At 38.5% G+C, this 16,180-nt stretch overlaps 3 protein-coding genes across 4 annotated transcripts in view; all 3 read right to left on the reverse strand.

Annotated features, from left to right (window-relative positions):
- The window catches only part of kdm5ba (lysine demethylase 5Ba), a 20,403-nt gene extending 17,202 nt beyond the window's left edge, over positions 1-3,201 (reverse strand). Inside the window, 1 exon segment of the mRNA XM_020593205.1 lies at positions 2,613-3,201. Within this exon segment, the coding sequence (XP_020448861.1) occupies positions 2,613-2,765 (153 nt within the window). The 5' untranslated portion in view covers positions 2,766-3,201.
- Positions 3,202-5,387: 2,186 nt separating this feature from the next.
- Positions 5,388-7,476, reverse strand: rabif (RAB interacting factor). The gene is made up of 3 exons (XM_020592650.1): positions 7,338-7,476; positions 6,735-6,885; positions 5,388-5,676 (listed from the first exon to the last, which is right to left on the reverse strand). Exons 2-3 carry the CDS (start codon positions 6,876-6,878, stop codon positions 5,428-5,430), a joined length of 393 nt encoding a protein of 130 aa, XP_020448306.1. The 5' UTR covers positions 6,879-6,885; positions 7,338-7,476; the 3' UTR covers positions 5,388-5,427.
- Positions 7,477-8,233: 757 nt separating this feature from the next.
- Positions 8,234-16,180, reverse strand: adipor1a (adiponectin receptor 1a). 2 transcript variants are annotated; one of them, XM_020593153.1, is made up of 8 exons: positions 16,085-16,180; positions 13,953-14,168; positions 13,757-13,870; positions 12,376-12,547; positions 12,006-12,192; positions 11,027-11,214; positions 10,520-10,713; positions 8,234-9,616 (listed from the first exon to the last, which is right to left on the reverse strand). In XM_020593153.1, the coding sequence occupies exons 2-8, from the start codon at positions 14,097-14,099 to the stop codon at positions 9,488-9,490; spliced, it is 1,131 nt and encodes a 376-aa protein (XP_020448809.1). In that variant the 5' UTR covers positions 14,100-14,168; positions 16,085-16,180; the 3' UTR covers positions 8,234-9,487. The 2 variants fall into 2 exon arrangements, with proteins under 2 accessions (XP_020448809.1, XP_020448808.1); XM_020593152.1 differs by having other exon boundaries at positions 15,918-16,122.

The raw sequence follows: 16,180 nt of genomic DNA on the forward strand, positions 1-16,180 counted from the left end.
GAAGAACAGGCAGGGATGCTTATCTGAAATAGGTTTCAGGTTTTGCATTTGTTCTTTGCTGGGCTTGAACTATTTTCAAAGAATGCTGCATCTCAGCTTCAGTTTATGCATTGCTGTTCAAAAATCCCCACCCAAAACAAACAAAAAGAGCCATAACTGGCAGTGCGCCTTTAATGGAGGGAATTCAAGGCTCAGCATTGTGTTTAGGTTTTCAAAAACAGCCACTTTATAAATACCAGTCTACATCCTATCCTACTATCCTCCTGGATCCTATTCAAACTTTATTTATTGCAATATTTATTAAATAGCACAGAAACCATCGGCTAATTTGTTTAAAGTCATAATCCTGTTTGTAACTAATCACCCACACCATGTAATATTACTGCAGGATTAGCACTATAAAATATAAAATGTTACACACAAGATTTGGGCAGGCTTTTTTCTTCCTGAGATAAAAACTGCAATAATTAATACCACCTTATCATCTGTAAACAAAGCTGGCTTAATGTCTGTACATAAAAGTTTAACAACTGTCAAATAACTGCATAGGTTATCTGACCAGCCTTCGCACAACTAACCACAACTGTTAGGATTACAAAGTGCAATTTTAGTCTAAACATGACTAGCCTTCCCCAAGTACAAAATGACAAATAAGTGGTGAGAAGATAGCCACAAACTGCCTCTAAAATAATCACAGAGGATCAGTTGCCTGTGCTACTAACATCTACAGTCAAAATGTTTGTGTTTAAAACCCTGGAGGAAACCCTGACCACACACTGTGCACCCAGAAATCACTGAGCACAAACAGGTCATGGTGCAACGTCTTCTTCCTTTCTAAAAAACAAACTCTTTTTGAACAGTTTCTACTACAGAATAGGAAACAAAGAAAATGACATATCAGGCCAGACCTTTTCTTACAAACACAGGATGTTACATGTACATGCTGTGCATGTGCCTTCACCATAAAGGCCTCCAGGTTGCTTAACACCACCCTCTTCACTCAACAGGATTTGTATTTGCACATTTTCTTTTCAACTGCTCCTTCTTACCATATGGCATGCGAGTTAAAAGAATGACCCTGCATTTTTAAAACCTGTCATGTGATCATAAAGACGCTAGTATACAAATGACTTGCAGTGACATCTTAAAGCTATTCAGGCTTGAGTTTAGTAGGCTGCAACTTCAACAGAAAAAAAACATTTTACAATTGTAGGCACTGTAGCTTATACACTGGTCAAAACAAAGTAGTAAATGGGTTGACCAGGAAAAACAAAATCTTTGTGTCAGCCTTTTTCTACCTTCTTTTGATTTTACATGAACTGTAAATTTTCAACCACAGGACCAACAAACACTCAAAGCAGAGCCCCACCCACCCTTTATTGATAACAATTCAGTCCCTTACCCCCTACCCCTCCTGTTCAACCTGCAACATGGACCGTTGCAGCTTCCTAATTTCTAAAAATGAGAAGCCTTGTTAACTGATGGCATACAGACCAAAGAAAATAATTCTCACCCAGAACCTTAATGTTTTGAAACTGACAAAAGGGATTGAAATACATCAGTAATCAGTCATAGTGATATTTATTTCAGTAAACTACGTCATTTATCTAATTTACATGGTTGCATGGGCACACCCCTGAATTGGATATCTGTCCTCTCTCAAAGCAGATATATCAGATACAGTCAGTGTAAGAATAATTTGAATTCTGTTTATTTTAGTGGAAATCTTCAACTATTACATATTATTTGTGGCTGGAAGAACTTCATATCTGACTCATGTGACGTTAGCGAGCTGTGGGACACGGCACAATAATCATCCAATTTGAAATTGTTAAAGACAGCCAATGGTCCGGGAGTTCCATAATACCAGCATATTATTCTGCGACTCTATAATACAGAGTTAACTAATGACACTGTCAACAGTGAGAAATAACAGCATTTCGGGATGTTTTATTAATAGGTGTGATACAACAAAAACTGTCCTTTAAGCGCCGTGTTTGAACTACCCCGTCTCTCCATAAACTGTTGGTCACCCAGCACGTACCAACATAACAGACAACTGCAGCTTTAAAGAGGCCCAGTGAGCGTTAGCTAGGTCACCTCATACTAAATAAATTCGTCAAATATCACTGTGAAAGTTTGGCCTCATATTTAATGGACTCTTTTAAAGCAGTGGTCAAATGGCTAGTTAAAATTTTGGTGAGTTTTCTCCGTTCGTCGAGTTCAATAACCATTTAATCTGCGCCAACGTAAACAATTTCCATCATATTTGCATAACGTTACACGCAAACTTCAGCGTTTGAATTATTTTTAGAAACCATACCCCTAGAGCCTTCTATTATAATAGATACACGTCTGAGTGTTTGGAAGCAAAAAACTTGACCAGAACATCAGATTTGCTCCTGAATGGCATGTCTGTATGTGCTATACTGTCGTTGTTCCAAACACAACACCGTGCTCAGGCTAGCTCGACAATTCAAGTCGCAGCCGCAATCCGCCATGTTGAAACCTGTCTAAATACACAACTTTGCCTGCTGAATTATCAACTGCAGCAGACACAAACGTACCAAAGACAAAACATGGAATTACGGTCAAAATGAAGAAATACTCACAGGTGGCGGTCGGATCTTGCAAATGCCAGTTTTCTCTGCAATGGGTCGTATTTTGTTGATGTACGCAAAAGGGTCGGCAAATTCCTCCCAGCTGGGCTCAAAAACAGGGCACTCCGGGGGAGGAATGAACTCATTCAGCTGAGGCTGAGTCATCGCTGCATCTTTGTTATGACTGTAAAATATTCTGACTGGGTTCCTTGCACCTAATATGTTCGTTGTTAATTTCTGTCCTTCAGTTCATGTCCACTCTCGAACTCAGAGACGAATTATCTAGTTGAAGACGAGAGACTGACAGCCATAAACCGGTATTCCTCCGCTTCAAAAAGTAGACACCTATAAATTATGAAGGATAGTCATTTCTACACTCAGTCCCTGGCTGCATCGTAGACAATAATACAGTTTAGTCATTATTCCACGTGTTAATATAGACTGTGCGTATAACTGCATGTTTAATAAACCGATGCAGCTACAGAGGTATATGTTAATAGCTGAAGGAGTCAAATGCCTGTGTGACTGTAAACGTCTTCAGCCTCGTTTCAGTCTACTCTATCACCGTCAAAATAAACTACAGTAGAGCTTGCTGTCATACAGTTTACACCTTGTGTATACAATACTCCTTAGTTAAGGATTAAATAGTTTATTGGCTCAGTGGCTTCCTCGCAGATGATGGTGCCCCAGCTGGTCAAGTTTTATTCGTGTACCCATTTGACACGCCGGTGCATAAAACATGAAGAGGTTTGATTGACCCTCCGTACCCCGCCCGACTGTGCTGAAATAATAGACACGTGTCGGACGGTACGTTGGATTTACTAATCGAACACACCCACCAGATCGTTGCGCACCGACCGGTACTTCGTTTTTAAATGGTCTAGAGGAACTCGTTGATTGGTGGAGACTACAGTCACGTGGTGCGGCCACACAAAAATCGGCCTGGAGAAATGAACTCCTGTTTGGTCTGTAGGAAACGGCGTGAGCAAGATTGTGTAAGCATAACCTGTAACAATTAGCATGGTCAGCGGACCAACAACATAACACAGCCCCACGGTTCAGTTATAACAATCTAGCTTTTATTATATAAGTTTATAATGTCTCCGGACAGCCCGCATTTACATACAACATATAACGATCAAGAACATTTTAAGATTATTTTTATTTCTCAACTTTGTTCACACATTTACTTAATGTTATATGCTGTCTTGACAATCTGTTCTCTTTGTTGATTGACGCTTGTCTAATGACACTGTTTTATACCTATGTCAATACTACATTATCAATCACACAATATTTTAATTGAGCACAGTTGTATCATCCTATGATAAAAGTATGGCACTGACCCCAATTTAAGCCCATACTAGCTGAAATCTACCCCTTGTGTTGACTGAAAGTGGAAAATTTAATCTTACAGATTGTGTTAACTGTGGCATAACTTGCTTCACTCTACATACGAGACTGATTTAAATGTCCCTATTCTCTGTTTCGTTTGAACTTCCTGTTGCTGGATTTTGGACAGCAGACTATAACACATGACAGGTGTCTTTCACTGTCAGGAGAAATATCAACTGTACATATTTAAAAGTGTTCAAGATCACTCTAACAAAAACTGAATACATGTTTTCTGCCCATATATTCCGAGTGTCTGGTCTTTACTATTATGTGCAAATTCACTTGTTGCATATCTTTTTATCAATCTGGGAGGAATCCTAGCTATATACTCTTATATGATTCTCTCTTTACTTACGTTATGCTACCTTAATAATGCTCAATTTTCTAAATTTCCAGTAATGAACATTTAGATGTCCCATTTGGATTACACATTTTATAATTGCCCTTTTTATAGTATCTTAGCATAATACTCAGCATTCATAATAGTTTTTATTTGTGGAAAATTACACTTCACAGAGGGAGCACACAGCCCCACCAAGACCATCATGATTCAGATGATTAGCACCACTCCTTTGATTTAGTGAGGTTCAATTTACTGGGTGAAGGCAGAGCCTTTGGTGGACAGGTGTACAGTAGACACAAAATACAATGGACCACATCATATAGAAAATTCACCATAAAATAATAGTTTGTATCAAATAATGGAACCACAGCATCTAGTGGTGAACAGCCAAGCTACACTTGTAATATAAACAGGTTTTTTTTTTTTTTTTTTTAAACTGGGCACCCAAACAACAAATTCAACACAGATGACATTTACAGTTTTTATTATTGTGCTCTATTCAAATTACTGATATCGGCACACGTCACAATTTATGGGTTCATTTTCAGCAAGTACAAATTTGGTAAATTAATTCGTTCCACTAATATCCTGTCTGGATTACCTAGCAGATGTGCACACAGCCGAAGATTTAAGACCGCAAGAGCCCAAACAGCCCTCAGTGCATAAACATAAATTTTCCTACACATTTGACTAGCAGACTGTCCTGGCTCTTGTACACTGAACATTTTGTAATAGCATTTGCACTTGCCTTGTTGGGTACTTGAGAGTTGTGAGGCCATGCATAGGAATGCAAGGAACTTGTATAACATTACTCAGAACAGGAAACAGCTACTGGGTGATAGTCGACAGCTTCCCAAAAACATAATGGTCACACTTATCAGTGTGATAAAGGAGGAATGTAGTGGCATAGTACTGTTATATTGAATAATTTTGTGTACGTACCCAGAGTTCTATGTAAACTATATATAAAATGTGTGTGTGTGTTGCATTAGATTGGCTGGGGGTCATCTCTGGATGTAAAGATGAAAAGATGCATAGCCTAAAACACATTTTTTTTAAAGTTCTTGTGGGTTCAGATATGCATTTACACTATGCATGATTCACCCTTTCCACAGCAACGTAGAAACATTTCTTGTCATCCAAACAGTGCCAGCCAATTGGTCCAATCTCACAATCTGCACAGATGAGATACTTGATTCTCCCGACATCGTTAGTGAAGCCCACATTCTCAAAAGTGTACATGTCATCCACAAACCAGTGGGCAGTCACAATGTCCCCGTCCACTGATCCCTCTGTTGTGCTGAGGCCGCTCTTTTTCCGCATGGATGGAAGGAACAGCTGGTGGGAGAAAACACAGCCTCAGATGATATAAAAATACTTGTGGGAAAAAAAGTGCAAGAGTGAGCTAGTATAGACAGTGTTTAATATGTACTGTATAAGTCTATACAGATGTATCTGTTTACATATGGTAGAGCCTAGTTAGAGAAAAGTGGCAAAAAAGTGATCGCTTCCCTGTGATCCTCAGAAATCTCCATATCTGAATACAGTCTAAAATCTTCCTCTTCCTCAAGTCATGCTCTGCGTTTATAAACCCACCAGATTACTCAGGTCAAGGCAAGGAACCAATCAGTTTTCAAAGTCTTTCTGATGCAATAATATGAAAGTAGAATTTACTGTTGCAGTCGGTTGAGGTGAAGCTATTAACTCCTTTATATACTGTTGGGTAGTTTATAACAGTGCATCATATTTTAGAAATATATAATACATATTATTTAACTCCAGCTGCCAAATAAATGTAGTGTAGGGCTGCTGGTAACAATTATTTTCATAGTTTCCTTCGTGATTAGTTGATTAATTGTTTGGCCTAGAAAACAGTGACACTCATCATTTCATAGAGCACAAGGTGACATTAGTGTCTTGTCTGACCAACAGTTCAAAGCCCCAAAATAGACCTTTACTATAATGTAAAACCCCCCAAAAAACACAATAAATTCTCACATTTGAGATGATACTTGCTTAAAAAATACTTAAAATTGTTATTGAAGTATTACTATTATTAATTTCCATAACCAATTTTTGACTAATTACTGTAGATTTAATGGCATTGAAATTCAGTGAAAAAGAAATATAAAGTAGCATAAAATGGAAAGAGTCAAGTGAAGTACAAGTACCTCAAATTTGTAACTGTACAGTACCTGTAAATGTGCTCAACTGTATTGTACCAGTTCTTTTTATAATTCTGTAAATCACCTTGGACTCCTTTTGTATACAGTAAAGCGATACAGTACCAAATCAATATGTTTGATTTATATAACCTGTGGACATACAGTGCACAACAATATATCCAGAAAGCAGCTGTCAGTCAGCCCAGTCCGTTGCCTTATCACACATCTTACCTCCTTCTCTGCAAACACAGCCATCCCTGGGCACAGCACCTTGCATCCGCAGCGCTGACACAAGACAGACTTGCTGTTTTTGCCGTCCTCAGAAACCAGGTCGGACAGATCCGTGCTTTCTTTGGACTGTTGATCGTTGTCCATGTCGAACCTTTTCAAACAACAAATTTATTTCGATGCTCAAGCACAAAAGGTATCGTTCACCAGCCCAACCAGACTGACACAAGGGACAGTAAATAAGTTACCTATAATGGATAATTAGCTTATGGGGCGTAGTGAACCGGAAAAACAGTAACAAGCCTTCGGAACCGTTGTTGTGCGGAAGTCCAAGATAAGTACGCTTACTAATGTTTACATTTTCATTGTCCACAGAATACATATTATGCCACTTTTAACCAGCGACATCCCTATATTAAAACTAGTAAGAATGAGATTAGTTTTAATAGCTAATAAGCTGGTCATTCTATTGTTAGCCCCGCCCCTTGAGTTTATACCAACACTCATGCTAACACTGAATTAAAATGACAATGATACTACAAATAAATACTTTACACATTCATGAAAAATAGTTACACACATTTGAAAATGTCAAATACGACGTACTTAAATGCTGAAGTAAAAACCAGGTTCAATACGACCGTAAAATTGAAAGAAAGACAGGTTAGCCAACGCCAGGCTAGTATACTAGCCACTCTCGAAGGGTACCAGCAACTAAATCCTGCCGTTCAGTAACGCATGGCTGTAATTTGGTTCCTTATTAAACTGGTTCCTAATATTATGAGACATTTTGTTCAAATAATAATTGTTCCTTCATTATGCCTTTTCCCATAATATTCAAATATGATATACGCTCTATAACAAAGGTGTTTTCTAATAAATTGGGATTTTTTTGACAACAATAAAGTTGTCACTTAACCGTTTTTGAGGATGGTGTGTGGAGATAAATCTAAGTTAAGCAGTGCTGGCAAAAAAAATGCAAAAGTAGCAATACCTCAATGTAAAACTATCCTGAGGTAAAAGTCTTTACATTAGTAAAATCAATAGTTAGTGCTGTGTGTCATATTGTCATAATATAGGGGATTTTACATTTTACTTTTTTTTACCATCAGTTTTACTTTGTCTTCAAAGCTGCTACTTGCTGAAATAAAAATTTCCAACATCAAGATCTTAGATTTCTATTTAAAAAAAAAAAACACTCCTGTGGGTGTGTAAACATTTTCCTCTCACCAGCTACTTGTATTGCCTGAACCTTTGAATATGCACAGGACACATCTGGAAACCATGGTTGTACATTTGGAAAAAATTTATTACAATAATTTTGCAAGGCTACCATTAATAAATAGTTATGCTTACATTTCAGTGAAATGTATGATTTATCACTTTCTACACAGGACATCACACAAAATCAAGAATACACATTGTTTTAGTCTCTGTAATAAAGCTTGAATAAGTTGATCTAGAAAAAGGAGTCTTTTAAACAGCAGTTGATACAACCTATCAATGGAGTTGTAAGTTCAATGATTCGATTGTGTATATATATATGGCAAGGAAAACAAGAAGAGTCAACATCTGGAAATCCTTGAAGCTCCCTTGACTGTTCAGATAGGCCATTTTATTTGAAAACATCATCTTTGGCCTAAGGCACAGGTATACTCAAAGTTTATAACACATTTTAAACCCCATATAGTGATTTAAAGTTTTGAATTTTGCAGTAAGGTGCATTTGATATTTACACTTCTCACTGCATGTGAACTATAGCACAAAAGAAAGATCTGCAGCTGACACAAACACAATTGGACCGATCCAGAGCTGTACATTGTGCATAGCCCATAACTAGAAATGAATCAATGATGTCCTTCACAGAGAAATGACAGCAGAAGAGTCCATTTCCTTTCAATATTTCAGCATCTTAGTCTAACCTGCAGTGAGCTGATGTACTTTTCCACAACAGCTACAAACTTTTACAGCTTTTCTGTGCTGTCAAATAATTAGAAAATTATTTGTTCGGAGACTTTTGTCAATTAAAATATCGCATTAAATGCAAACAGACATCTACGGACATTAGTATAATTTAAGAAAAAAAAATCCAACCCCCTGATTTATTTTGGTAAAACATCTGATTAGCATATGTAATTCAGACTAGTTCATAGAATAGTTCATAGTTATGGGATTTAAACAATATGTTAATTTCATTTGTTTCAATTGGCCTTCAGAGTACAGTTCATGTTTTATTGCAGAGTGGACATGAGTAGGTTTGTAGTGACGTTCCAGGTTTTAACACAGCTGCAGCATCAGTGTCAGCACAATTAAAACATATCTAGTGACATCCTCACACTATATATGTATACTTTCATCCTCCTCAAATTAATGTATGTGCAAACCCTGAAACAAAGAGACTATAGCAAGGCTGGGCTACTAGTGAGCTTCTCAGAAGTGTCCATCAGTTACAGAAATATATGATTTTGGTTAAAGTCCCATTTTGATCTTACTTGCAAACACAGACTTCAAACTCCATAATTACTGAAGTAGCATCTGTTGAAGATTCCCTCTACAGTTCATTGACTAGTTAATGCTACTTTATTGGAGCAAAAACAGCCAAAGCAAAAAAAAGAAGCCAAAAACCCAGACAGGATGTTAGTGAGTCAGAAGTACATTAGGAGCAATAAGAGAATTCCAGCAGCATTTTTAGTGTGTTTGAATGTGGTGTTTATGGGACTATAAAGAAAAATATGAGCAAGTCACAGTCAGGGCTCTCAGAGTAAAGAGTCATCTGTGCATCCTCCCTCAAGGCCGTAGCGGAACTCCTGCAGGTTTGAGACGCCATAGAAATGGATGAACGCTGCCGCCACAACCAGAACATGAAAAATCTGATGAGACTGGAACTAGAAAGAGTGAAAGAAATATCAGTGCATTAGTATGATTTATAATTATGTTCCTGTTCGATCACCCAAAAGATGTCCAGAGTAAACCAACACCAGAAGTTGCTCCCTCATTCACTCATTCCATGTTTAATACATGACTAACAAAATCATTCGTGTACAATTGTTATAACAGAAGACAAGATGAAGCACTGCATTATGAGAGTTTAGCAAAACTTGTGTAAATGTTGATATTGCATTTTCTTCATATTTTAACTGCTTGGGTTTTTCACATTTATTAGAGAGGGAGAGAAAGAGTTGATTATGATATGCAACAATGGTCCTGGCAGGAACTGAACAATGAACGGTACAGTTATGTAGGGAGCCCTTAACCATTTGGCTATCAGGACACCCCTGAACATTTTCAAATTCATCAAATATACTCAAACTGTATTCCTTATGTTGTTTTACTTGTTATTCACAGTCAGGTATCTTTCTCACATAATCAGAAGTCAATGAAGTTACTGACTTGCTATTCACAGTTTCTCACTTGGTAATTTTGTGGTTTTAGCCTAAAGAAATCATCTGTTTTAAAATATTTTTAATCGCCAAAGTACATATGCTAGTCACAGGAAGTACTCTGCCTATGAAGACAGCTGTATCATGTCTTCTGTTGCTCTGCATTGTCAAATTTGTCCTCAAGCGAATTCACTTGTGCAATCTGGGCTTTGGTTTGGAGCCTACATATTAGTAACCTGGGTGCAGAATTTGGAAAATAGGTGGATATCAGGTAGGCTAGCAACACAACTGATTTACATTATGGTTAAGTGTAGTGGTTTGTGAAAGCTGATCCATACTGGAACTAATGGTCAATTTTGACCATTTCTTTTTTAATTTGTCTCTCACAAGTCACTCTTAAATACTTACCCAGATGTCACACTTGCCAGGGAAATAGCGTTCAGGGATTCTTGCTGCATACAGACCAGCACCAGTGATATACATGGCACCCATCAGGTAGAACCAACCCATCTGGCCGACTGTGGTGGCCTTAACAAAGCCCTCCTCGATGGTGAAGTGCATGGTGGGGACAATGCCGCTTAGTCCCAGACCCATGAACACACCTAAAAGAAACATGGACTTGGGTAACTTGCTGTAATTTTGAAAACATCTTCATCTACATTTCCTTGTATTATAAGAAAAATTACAATTATTATAAAATCGTTCAGATGTGCAATATAACCTTAAAAGTGATTCATAACCACATCATGCTATCAGTGTTTCTTCTGTATTCAATGGCTTGCCACCCTTTAAGAAAAGCATCACTACTGCTCAGAAAAGACAAAATAAAAAAACATGCGCTAAAGCAAAACAGCAGTGTAGAATTAAACAGGAAACAACATTTCTAAAAATTTCACATCATCAACCGGTGAGCACCTGCTCTTGTAGGTCTGTGACGAGGTGTAGAGAATCGGTCCCACTGGGCCACTATGATGGCAGCAATGCCGAGGACACATACAATGGTGAGGTAGATAAGTCGAGGCTGAGGGGAGCAATAGAAGGAGTAGTACAGCCAGGGCACGAAGGAGCCCATGATTAGGAGGGCAATCCCAGAGTAGTCAAGCCTGAAGGTGACAGAAAAAACAGCCACTGGGTGTTTGGACTGAAGATCTGCTGGAGGCAAAAAAGCTTCCTCATGTTTCTTGCGATGTACCTTTCTAAGTCTATCCCAAATTTATACTCACGTAGGACACGACACAGTAAACACCAAGTATTTTTGAGGTTGTGTAATAAATGATAATTCATCCAAAATTAATTTGATGCTACAGTAGTCTGTCATAGTAAATGCACATATCTAGCTTTAACCAGAGATCAGTACAAAGCGCTTTACACTGCCTCACATTTACTCACAATTTCACTAAAATGGAATAGCTGCAATGCAAAGTGTTCAGGGTAAAGCAAAATTTGACATATGTAGAGCAGGGGCCAGGGTTCACACCACCAATCCTGTGACTAATGGACTACACTGTCCTCCCCCACTGTCACTTGTATCTCTGGATTACTGCAGATATTACATGTTATGTTATGAATACTGTATGGGTGAGAAAGTGTAACAGATGGATGTTCAATTCTTGAAATAAATTAAAACAGATCAGGTTACTTGCATCATGTTAATTTTAACTGTGTAGTATTGTGTCTTCACTGATGATTGTGGAAGTATCCCTCATTAACTGCACTCAAATAACGTGGCAAGCTGGAGATGCATGTCCCATATGAAGGCACATGCATATGGGCGACTGAAATTAAAAACCAACCGACTGTAACAGCAGTGAGTCTAAAACAGCAAAAGACTGACACTTACAAATGATTCCTTTAAGACATGTATGGAAAGTGTACAGACAGTATGAAGCCTTACTTGGAGAAGGTGCGAGACACTTTCTCTGAGTGGCAGTAGACGGTATGAAAAAGCCAGGAGAAGCTGAGGCAGAGCACAGCTCCCAGGAAGAACATCCCAAACACCACTTTCTCTTGCAGTGGGGCCATAAAATAAATGTTGGGCCGCAGCATGGTTAACGTGCCCAGACAAATAAACAAGATCAGCCCTGAGGGAGAAAACAGACCAGTTTTACTGACAGCTGACAAGACAAGAGGCCAGAAAAATGCAGAATTATCTCGTTAAAGGCATGTTATCAAACTAATATATCTGGCTGTAAACAAAATTTGAATCTGCTGTTAAAACTATGTTCAACAATTGAGGAATGTTATGAAAGGCTTTTTATTCTCACCTAACAGGTGAGTCCAAATGTTTCCTGTCTCAGTATGAATTCTAAAGATGCTTCCGAAACAGGCCCGAAAGGAGGGCATAGGGGGTCGGTGTCCATGCAGGAGGTAATCATTGTCCTTTAGCCACTCTGGCAGGACATGAAAAGGGATGACCCTCCAGCGCCCCTCCCAGACCTGAAAAGTAAAATTAGCTTTTACTCACAGATACCCAAATTCACAAGTACTGTATATCTTAAAACGTTAACCACAGAGGACTGCTTTAGAGATTAAAGTAAAACAGGCACATATTGTGTTAGTGGTGGTAGTAAAAGTTCAAAAATATGTGTTAGACGTGCAGTGCTCAGAGAAGACCGAGAATGTCACCTGTAGCAGAGAAAATAAGGGCTACCACTCTTAAACTGTGATACTGGCATTGTTTTCATCTTGAACATACAATAGGTCAGACTTTCCAATTTCTAGATCAGGGGAGTCCAATTCCAGTCCTCAAATTCACTTTATCTTTCCTCTCTCTTCAAAGATAAAGTGAATTGGTATCTTCCCGCTTCTGATTGGCTGAACACACCTGAGCCAGGTAATCAGCAGCAGGTCAGGCAGGGATTGTTGGAAAACAAGCAGGACAGTGGCCCTCGAGGACTGAAATTGGCCACCCCTGTAATCTAGATGTTAACAAGATCTATGTTTTTGGATCTGTCTGTAAAGCTTACACTACTGTCAGCTATGTATAAGCTGCTATTTGCCTCCCACAGTGGCTGGTGAAGCATCTAATACACACAATACATAAATCTTGTGTCTGACACAGAATAACAGACACATGCTAATCCCTTATATGACCTACTAAAGCTATACAGCAATCACAGGTTAATCCCTTGTTGCTGACGTTCATCCAGATGTGCAACTTTTGGTCCATTAACCCCATAGCTAAACCACAGAATTGTACTAAATCCAGTATTATCCTTGACCTGAGCAGTGCTGACCTCATTTAATGTGGATGCTGCAATATTTATGCTGGTTTAATGCAAAGATGTGGGCAAAACTGTGGTATGTCATATGGGATCTCTTTTCTTTTCCTTATTCTTTCACATTAGTCATGATCAAAACCACTTTTCTGTGACCAAGAAGAGAAATCATTAGCTATAACCTGTTAAACTTTTCATAAAAATCAATGTTATTGTGGAAACCTACATTCACTTTTTCATTCTAAAGCGAAGCAGTGATGAACTGCTTCAAAGTCCACAAACAAGGAAGCTGTGGGGTAACTTCAGATCACTGTGCCTGTGTGAAAGTATAAGCCTTTGACAACACAGCAAATGAAAACCTGAATTTGTGTGGTACCTCTACAAGTCCCATGTCTAGTAAATTATAAAAGAATTTGTACAAAGTTACCTTGTGCACAAACTCCTCCATTTTCTCCATGGCATGGTGAGCCTGAAGTGGTAAGGTCAGGACCTCTCCCACCTCATCATCTTCCTCGTCCTCATCAGCAAGCATCGCAGCTCCCTTTAAAGATAACACAGTAGAGACTACTGAAGCTACTGGGAACAAACAACCTTTCTGTAGACATTTTATGAAACAGTCCTACCTCTGGATGGACACCTTTAGACACTGCCTGTCGGCCCCCTCCCTCCTCCAGGAGTGGCTCCGGCTCCATCAGCTCAACATCTGGGACTTGGCAGTCCTCAGAGATCCGGCAGTCTGCATCATTTGCAGACCCGTTTCGGCCTGACATAGGGAGACTGCCTGATGACCCACTCACAATCCTCGTATATGGCTTCAAATGGTATACTTCTATTTCCTCCTGAGCAACCACAATCACAATCAACTTCATTGTTCATGCACTCATGACATTTGACTCCAGTTCTCTACAGCTCTCATGATACTCTCCACCACAGAGAGCAAATTTACGGGTAGATACAAATATAGAGATAAAGCTATTCCAAGAGAATAAACAAAAACAAACTATATCTACCATAGCAGAGTGAGAAAAGCTGGAATAAATATTGTACAGATAAGCAATTAGTAATTAGATAAGCACAATATTGGTGGCCATCATGTTATTGCCCAGTAAATGCGAAAATGGAATTATGGCCATTGTTCTAATAATAGAATCTCAGGCAATAATTATATCAGGTAATCTGGAGCTTTTTAATAACGGCTATGGACCAGGACTGTCATCCAAACCCATTGTCAGAAGGGAATCAGTTTTCAAGGTCAATTATTCAAAAGTAGAACAAGGAACACTTTCTGAATGCTGCTTTTGCTAGTGGGAACATAAACATATCAATCTAGAAAATGTAATATGATTGGTTACTGCACTGATACTGGCCACAAAAAAAATCTTTTCTCTATCAACCCAAATATTTAATATTGGTGCATCACTGATGATAAGCTCTATATGCAGAGGTGCGTATGTTGATGGATACACTGTACAGCACAGTACAGTCTGCACAGCGTTACATACCCATGAAAGGAAATATTCATGTGACATGATGCACATATTACATTGTAATATGTGGTACAATAAGGTGATTTAGAACTGCAGGGAATTTGGGGAGACCCCACCAAGCCATGGAGTCTGCAAATATAAATGTTAATAAGTCATAACAAAGAGTATCATGTTTCTCACTTTCATAAATAATAATAAGCCAATAATAAAGGGTAATAGGGTGGCATGGCATACTAATAATGGATGGATGGGTTTGGGGTGGCATGGAGGCATACTAATAATGGATGGATGGGTTTCTCAATTTGTAATAAGCCATCAGCAAAAGGTAGTCTCCTATAAATATGAATAATATTAACATTTATAGGAGACTACATTTATAGGATACAGTCATTCAAAGGTTAAATCAGTAGTAATAAATGAAGAAGTTGTTTATATGAATCGATTCTGGTCCAGGTGCCCTGCAGCACTTTTGTCAGGAGGCGAATAAAGAGGTCTCCTTTATAAATTAGAGCTAGCAACACGACACAAGAGTGTTGGAGGAGGATCTTACACAGCCTGGAAACCCAAGTGCTGTTCTTATTAATGGATTATTGTTAATCTATGAAGGACTGGTAACACATTTATTAACCAGCAACTGAGCCATTAATTAAAACTTTATAACCTTTTATAAATAGTGTATTATCAGAACGTGACAGTTATGCATTTATCTAACTCCTGGTTAAAGTGGGTTGGTGTTTTATTTGGGTCTCGTGTGAAATTAGGTTTATGTAACCGGTCAAAATTATACAACAACAGTTATAGTCAAACAATTGTCGAGCGATATAGAATAAAATATTGGAACATGTGAAAGAGCTGAGGTTGACAACAAAGCGTTTATCCTATTTACTGTATTGCCAAACCTTCCATACGGATGCTGATTACCATTAGCACAGCGTCAAACAGAAAAACAACCACAAGATACCGACGACTTAACGTAGCATTATATTCATCACCTCTACACCGTTTGGTACACTCCATTGCATGGAGCTGGATTAAAATGTAACGAGCGCCAATATAAGTTAGCTGGTCACGAATGGATATAAATCAACTTGCTAACCTTACCTTTCAGCTAACGCCGAGCCGTCGCTGAGCATTCGAAACTGTTTGTGAAATAACTTGCTAGCAGCGACACAAACGTCTTTACGACGACACCAATCTATAACGTTTGCCAGACAGCCTACACTACTGACATCTGCAATGACGACTTCATTAAACAGAACATGCGTTACCTGACAAGGTAGTTTTCCAGGAAGGCTGATTTTTTTTTTTAATAGAGATGCGAAACACAATCCGTTCCGGAAGTTCAGAACACTTCCGTAAACCTA

Source organism: Monopterus albus, unplaced genomic scaffold, assembly GCF_001952655.1.
Source record: "Monopterus albus unplaced genomic scaffold, M_albus_1.0 scaffold18.1, whole genome shotgun sequence".
NCBI classification, from domain to species: Eukaryota; Metazoa; Chordata; class Actinopteri; order Synbranchiformes; family Synbranchidae; genus Monopterus; species Monopterus albus.

What these genes read in the sequence shown, in the direction of transcription:
- adipor1a (XM_020593153.1), bottom strand. Translation starts at nt 14,099, where the DNA reads ATGTCAGGCCGAAACGGGTCTGCAAATGATGCAGACTGCCGGATCTCT. An exon ending in CATTTGGACTCACCTGTTAG is followed by an intron (nt 12,193 to 12,375) that starts GTGAGAATAAAA and finishes TTTCTCCCTCAG; the next exon opens with GGCTGATCTTGTTTATTTGT. An exon ending in TCACAGACCTACAAGAGCAG is followed by an intron (nt 10,714 to 11,026) that starts GTGCTCACCGGT and finishes TGTTTCTTTTAG; the next exon opens with GTGTGTTCATGGGTCTGGGA.
- rabif (XM_020592650.1), bottom strand. Translation starts at nt 6,878, where the DNA reads ATGGACAACGATCAACAGTCCAAAGAAAGCACGGATCTGTCCGACCTG. An exon ending in CTGTGTTTGCAGAGAAGGAG is followed by an intron (nt 5,677 to 6,734) that starts GTAAGATGTGTG and finishes TTCTCCCACCAG; the next exon opens with CTGTTCCTTCCATCCATGCG.